The sequence below is a fragment of the Puntigrus tetrazona genome, unplaced genomic scaffold, assembly GCF_018831695.1.
Source record: "Puntigrus tetrazona isolate hp1 unplaced genomic scaffold, ASM1883169v1 S000000302, whole genome shotgun sequence".
Classification (NCBI taxonomy): Eukaryota; Metazoa; Chordata; class Actinopteri; order Cypriniformes; family Cyprinidae; genus Puntigrus; species Puntigrus tetrazona.
Genome location: NW_025047962.1, coordinates 325,001 through 332,500, shown reverse-complemented (window position 1 = coordinate 332,500; position 7,500 = coordinate 325,001). Strand labels below are relative to the sequence as shown.

Sequence of the window (7,500 nt, the reverse complement as noted above, 5' to 3'; positions counted from 1 at the left end):
CCACAAGATCTAACCCACACGAAGAGAAGAACCTAAACCAGCAGCATTATTACATTTTGTTTTAGATGCGCATTTGTTTCAGGAAACTTCTTCCAGACTTCTTTTTTCTGCACTGTGTGTCATTCCAGTGAATGGAAAATATTTTTGCAATTAGATGACATAATATATTCCAGGGAAATGGACTATTATTACTGGGTAGGTCTTCAAATATTCGCCTCTCTCTCTCTCTCTCTCTCTCTCTCTCTCTCTCTCTCTCTCTCTCTCTCTCTCTCTCTCTCTCTCTCTCTCTCTCTCTCTCTCTCTCTCTCTCTCTCTCTCTCTCTCTCTCTCTCTCTCTCTCTCTCTCTCTCTCTCTCTCTCTCTCTCTCTCTCTCTCTCTCTCTCTCTCTCTCTCTCTCTCTCTCTCTCTCTCTCTCTCTCTCTCTCTCTCTCTCTCTCTGTCTCTCTCTCTCTCTCTCTCTCTCTCTCTCTCTCTCTCTCTCTCTCTCTGTCTCTCTCTCTCTCTCTCTCTCTGTCTCTCTCTCTCTCTTAAACATTTGGTGCTTGAGAAATATTTTCAGAAATGCCGAATTCGGAGAAATTATATTCTGTTTTTTTAAAAGGAAGATGTGAATCATCAAGATGTGAAGTATCAAATAAAGTGTGATATATCACGGATCGTCTTCAATTAACAGGAAAGAAGAACAACCAGCATCTATCATAATAATATCATATCCATAATCCGTAAGGCTTTGGCGTGTTTCGCACGCGCGCGTTTAATTAGTTTACTTGAATCGCGGTTAAATGATTTATTATTTGAAGGTTTGAGGCCGATGTCTCCGGGGTCTCCGGGTTCTCCGGGTTCTGTGAGCTGTGAGAGGATGACGGACGTGGCGCCAGAGAAATGAAGCGCCGATTCTCTTCGCAAACTTCCCGTTGTGATATTTTGGATGATAAAAACAAGCGACTTTTGTTTCCCTTTTAGCCCGGGGCGTGAAGAGAGAGAGACCGCGACCTTCTCTGAAAAGAAGGGACAGATTCCCCTCAGATCTTTTGTGAGCTTTCAGCCCGAGCGCTCACCCGTGTGATTCTCATCTTATTGTCATTAGAGCTTTTATTAATTACCGAGAATGACTGCAGTCCCAGCAGAGTGTTTTCAGATCAAGTCCTGTTTTTACATACATGCGTTTTCCTGAAATACAAATCCATCTCTAGAATGATTACAAGTTTTTGAATCAACCGGTCAATATTTTATATTTCTAAAAATAGGTAGTTAATACGTTTGATGATAGATTGCTTCTGACATTTTAACTAGCCTTCTCCACCCGTGAATGAATCTGTGGATGAAGCCGTGGTCCGTCATTTCATCTCTTCAATAGTACGATTCCAGTCGAATAATTGAAGGTAATTTCACGTCTAAGTCCAATCTTTAATTTCACTCGCTTGTTTGAACTTCTCACAAGTGACGGGTCTGTAGCTGTTGGTCTCCTCGAGGTCCGGCGGCGCCAAGAAAATCTAAGTGGGTTATTTCAGAGCAATAAGCAACAGCTGTGGAAATACACTCGAGCCAGATGATAGATGACAGTTTAAATGCACCTCCAGCACGACACTCAAAGACTGCCTGTTCTTTTTAGAGTTGCATTTTACATCGATTTATTTCTGTAAGAAATTACGCGTCATTACCGCGTGGACACAGAGTGATCCGAGCAAGAGACCTTTGATGTTAATCCGGCTCCTCAAATTAAACTGTGTAGAAATGTTGAGGGCTTTTAGATTTCATTGACATGCGCCAGCCTCCTAAAACAACCGAAATACGGAGGACTCTAGAATCGGTTTTGCGCGAGTCGTGTCTGCTGTGTTTTGGTGATTTTATGGATTCTGTTTCCGATGAAAGCGTGTTTCATTTTAAGACGAAAGGGTCTGGATTTCAGTCATCAGCAAATTAGGAAATGATCTGGTTCTCTTTGGGACGTGTAGGAGAAATCAGCGAACAGACCGTTTGTCATTAATTTATTTAACAAATATATTCATCATATAAATGGTATTTTTGTCCAAATGTACAATATTTTACATTTCAGATCCCTTTCGAAGGGAAACGTTTAAACAACAGTCAGCGTCGTTTATTTAAAAAATGCTATCGTTTCAGACATTCATGCGAGTTTGAATCATAAACGCAAGACTCCTTCCACCTGACCTACCTTTCATCAAATCCGTTTTCAAAACTCTCTGAACGCCACCGTTCACGTTTATCGGAACAGAGTCTTTTAAGCTAGATGGTACATGCTGTATCCCATGTGTGTGTAGAGTCCCATCGGAGTCACGCTCACCGAGTGTCTGTGAAACGGATGCGATCCGGTGTATGAAGCCGGGACGTGAGCGCCGACCGGAAACGAAATCCCGAAGGCGGGAGGAAGCATCGGTTTACTGGCCATCTTCAGCTTCTCGAGCTCGGCCTCCTGGAGCCGCTTGGCTTTAGCTCGTCTGTTCTGGAACCAGATCTTCACCTGAGTCTCGGTCAGGTTCAGCGAGCTGGAGAACTCGGCCCGTTCCGCGATGGACAGGTACTGTTTCTGACGGAACTTCCGCTCCAGCGCGAGCAGCTGAGTCGTGCTGAACGGGGTCCGAGGCTTTCGGTTGGTTTTGTGTTTTCTCAGAGGACACGCGGGAGGACTGAGACGACCTGGAGACGACAGCAGAACACAGCGACATCAGTTCTGTCACGAGCAACCTCGTAATATAGAAATAAAGAGATCGGAGTTATTTTTATTAAACGCGCTACTGAACACACGACAGATGCGGCTCTGGAGCACACACACAAGGTATGGGTCGTGAGGTGTAACACGTTGTAGGATTTTTTTCTAAACCCCAAGTAAAATCATGCACACTGTAAATGTGCTACCATAAATATATAAAAACCTTTTTGTTTAGTATGCATTGACAGGGACTTAATTTGGACAAGTTTAAAGTGCTTTTCTCAAACTAATGTTTTGCGACCTCAGGTTCCAGATTTTGCAAATACTGTCCTATTTATTTTTTAGATGTATAAATCTCTGGGGACTGGTTTTGTGGTCCAGGTTCACAGAGGAGTTCTCAGTAGCAGCGATCATAATCATAGATGATAATAATTATCATAGTAGACATAATCATTAATTGCAACAAGCAGGCGCTTAAATGTCTGAAGTCACATTATTAAACATGTCCAGTGCAATCTTTTAAACATGTCTTAGATCTTTTTGTATAATTCAGAAATGTTCCTGGTGACCTCAATCAAGTCCAACTGAGTCTCTTACAAACATTATCCATGGTTTTAAAGTGAATAAAAACACGAATGTTTGGACTACATCCTCTGTAGTTTACCAAGGGTTTAGAGACATACACGTGATAAACAACCCCGAAAACTATTTCTCCGCAGGATATCTTCAGAGAACAACTCAAATTCAATTTGTATTTGTCACATACACATACACACATGGTACGACATGCAGTGAAATGTTCTTTACAACCGTCCAGCATCAAAATAGAAAACAGAATTTAAATATATATAAATATAAAATATAAAAAAATGTATAAAAATATGTGTAAAAAAAGAAGTGTGCAAAGTAAAGTATAAAAAATAAGTAAAGTGTAGAATATAAAATATAAAGTGTAAAATGTAAGTACAACTACAACTATGTCCATCATAACTGACACGTTTATATTTATACATTGGTCAATAACATATCTATACATTAATTAAAACCACTACGTTTTTATTCCGATTCTTTCACTATAATAAATCTACGGTTGTTTCTGTTTAACTCTTTTAAAAGCTTGTGAAGCTCGTGACTCACGGGGAGAGAGGTGGTGCATCCACGAGCTCCTCTCAGACTTTTCCGACAGCTTCAGAACATCGACAGAGAAGTCCAGGCGAGCCGTGTTCCGCTCCGGTTCCGTGTGGCCACGCGACGCTCCCGCGGACGAGCTCGGTCTCCGTTCAGCCATCAGAGCCTCGACGCTGAACGGGAGAATCTTCGGTTTCTCCGCGTCCTCCTCCCCGCCGATGCTGGTCTGCATCTCTCCTCTATCCCCTAAAATCACACGGGAATGATCTTCAGCTTTGAAACCAGTAGAAGTCATGGTGGTGACCGGGGCCGGGCTTTTTAGTAAACAGTGAGAGATCGGATGCTTAGAACATGCTGCTGTTTAACTTCTCTATGAAGAAGCACTGGAAGCTAATAACACGCGCGCCGTCCAATCGGAGCAGAGGGGGCGGGGCTTAAGTTTCTCCAGAAGTTTGACTTTAGAGTCGTGTCTGTTGTGCATCTTACAACAAAAACAGGCCAAACAAAGCTGGGGACTGCATTTCGTACCGCAGCCTGCTTTTACAAATGTTACTAAATTAATACAGTTTGTGACTACAACGTTTCAATTATTTGCCTGTTTTTTTCTTTCCTGTGCAAACATTTGTGAACGGCATCTTCACGGTCCACCGATTCCTGAGCGTTTTTTTTAATGCGCGCAAAATCAAATACGACACACCGCGACGTGTCTCTACAGTATCATCATCTTCAGTCATTGCCGCACAAATACGATCAGAGGTGATTGGTGTTTTCCCGAGCTAATTATTAGTCTCGGTGATGTTGTTTTTTGGCGCCAGCAGCGGCGAGATCAAAGCGCGGAACTTTAACCCTCGCGAGCAGCCGCGGGACATTCCTCCGAGGTTTCTTAAACGATCACAAGCCATTTACAAGCTCTCTCTCTCTCTGTTTACTAGCTGCTGTGATAGAGAAGATCAGAGATTGCGATGACAGTAGAGTAGGCCAATCAGCTCCGCGGCTACACAAATATTAATAATACATCAGTGTGAAGTGTACGTTCCTAATCGTTTACTGCTGTACCTTCTTCATGCGTTCCGTGACCCGAAAGCGTTCTCCTCTTTCGTAAACTGCAATTGCTTGCAACTGATAAAATTACACGCAAGCGGTAATTTAGCATTTCCTTAATTTCACATCCGGCACTTAAGAGGAATAAACGCGTAATTACGCTCGTGCTCGGGAGCCCATTACACGAAACGAGCGGCGCGGTGTGGCGCGCGCTTTGAAGTCGCGAGCCGCGGGACCGTTTGATCCTTCCGCGGTAAAAGTGAGCAACATAAACACAAAGTTGCAGACACGAAACACATCACCCACCCGCTGCCCGAGACGGGGCTGATCCGGGTGTAAGGAGCAGGGAATATCTGTGTTTGTGTAGGGGACGGAGTCAGGGGCAATTAGCATGCCGAAGCCCGCGCTTCAGGGCCAGAGATGCGCCGTGGAGAAGGTGATTACCATACTTCTTTATTGAAATCTCAGGGCAACAAATGAGGGCCGAACCGCGAAACAAAGCGACTGTAAGTCCCATCAGAGCTTTGTTTAACTTCACAAACTCCACCTTTGATTCCGAGTCTGGAGGCAGGCACGCGAGACAAAGAGCCTTTGTGGTGTCTCTCCGAGAGTTGTCTTAACCCTTTTCATGCAGAGTCTGTCAATTCTGACTTAAAAGACTTAAAAGGTTCCGTGGATATCAAAAGACGGTCCGAGGGAAACGTTTGCCCTTGGAGAAAAGCCAAACGCTTTCGGGATCTTTGTCGTCGCGGAACATGTGCGTCCCATTAAGCCGCTTAAGACGCGCAAACTCAGGCGGTTTACTTTGATTCGTGTCGTTTACGGGATGGTTAAAGTCGCCGGATATAAGCGACGCGTCGCGTCCAGAGCTCGATCTCGACGTCACGACGCTCCCGCTGAAGATGAAAGGGAATCATTACAGATAATGTCTCCTATTTCAAAGCAATTAGCGCAATCAGGCGGAAAGGGCCACTCGATGCCTCGCGGTTATTTAAGCTCCTAAACATCGGTGTAGCTCTCCGTCTCTTCAGATCTCTCTCTCTTTCTCAGGATTCTTACCAAAGTATAAACATTTCATAACAGAGGCCATAAAAGTGCGATAAAACAATATAGACTCTTTCTATGCGGTGGTTGTTCAGATCTGTGACTTAGTGCTTAGATGAGAAGGATTTAAATAAGAAGTTACTCTGAATGTTAATATTAGAAACCAGAGATGCAGCTGAGAAACGAGTTTCTTTGAATGATGTGTGTTTTTATTAAAACGGCGAGGAAATGAATCAAAAGTGACGCGACATCAGTGACGTTTCATCGCTTTTTCGTCGTTTTTAATGGTCGCGTTTTTTATCACATTTATCACAACTGAGCATCTATTTGTTAAAATGTTAGTATTTAATATTCTTTCACTAAACTCTTCACAATCGCTTATGTAGGCTATTGTTATTATAATGATAATTAGTACGAGGGGACACATATTTATGAACGAAACGCTTAAACCTGAGGAGATGGAGCTCGAGAATCTTGAGATCTAACTGGGAGAGCTGGTGAAGTATTGTAAATAGTCTTTTGCTTGCTGTTTGATCCCGATAAGAGCTCGGGTCTCAGGCACCTGCAGATGAAGTTTTACTCTCAGGACTAACTGCATTAAACCCGAGTCACTGAGCCGAAGGACGCACTGATTGAGAGCTTAATAAAACTTAATGAGATGCTTAATACGCGGAAAACAAGCTAACAAATCAAATCTCCGATTCAGAGCCAAAAAAAATGAGCATTAGTAGAATAAGACGAATTAGACACATCCTGAATAATAATAGCTTTATTAGTATTATTAGTATTATTATTATTTTATTGGTTGACGCTTTTTTTTAATTTTCACAGGATGATATGTTTTATGCACGGTTTTACCTTTCACAGTATTTCTTTAAATAATCGTATTTATAGGTAAAGACTCCATTTGGATATAAATGATCACAATTTTTAAAACAGTACAACAAATACCTGCATGTGATAAATCGATTGTTGCCAGGTATTTATTAATGACGCATTATACATGTATTTATTAATCATTATAATTGAATTAAACCTTTTCTAATTATTTGACAATAAACGGTTCACTTTTTTATCTTTCTGGGTTAGGCTTCGAAGGCAGTCTTCTCCTTCTCTTCTATTAAACGTGTCGTGTTTGAAAAGCCTTTTTTCAATACTCGTAATATTTCCTGATATCAACATGTGAAGATAATCAAAGTTGTTCGATGACAGGAATGCGTGTTTGTTTTAGGTTTGGACTTTAAATGATTTCAGAGTAAATAATGAATCGAATCAGAAGAGTTCTGAATGAAAATGAAAACCAAGACTTCGCGCGCTGAACAAAATAATAAAATAATAAATAAGTGTCCTAAATATGAGTCCTGTTGAGCCCAACTCTTTTCGTAAAGATGCCGTGGAAGAACATTTCAGGTTCCCTAAAGAAAGGTAAAGTCCGTAGATGTAAAAGGTTCTTCGTGGGATCACAGACACTAATAAAAAGAATTATTTTTAAGAATATAGTTGATTCCAGCACCTTCGGCCTAATTTACTGTGCATTATTATCGTGTATTATTATTATTATTATTATGAGCTGTGTTTAGGCTCTGGAGGAGCAGCGTTCCGTGGAGCTCACCTC

At 41.9% G+C, this 7,500-nt stretch overlaps 1 protein-coding gene across 1 annotated transcript; it reads right to left on the bottom strand.

Annotated features, from left to right (window-relative positions):
* Positions 1–1,972: 1,972 nt before the first annotated feature.
* Positions 1,973–4,179, bottom strand: msx1a (muscle segment homeobox 1a). The gene is made up of 2 exons (XM_043231321.1): positions 3,810–4,179; positions 1,973–2,659 (listed from the first exon to the last, which is right to left on the bottom strand). Exons 1-2 carry the CDS (start codon positions 4,093–4,095, stop codon positions 2,244–2,246), a joined length of 702 nt encoding a protein of 233 aa, XP_043087256.1. The 5' UTR covers positions 4,096–4,179; the 3' UTR covers positions 1,973–2,243.
* Between the last annotated feature and the right edge of the window lie 3,321 nt (positions 4,180–7,500).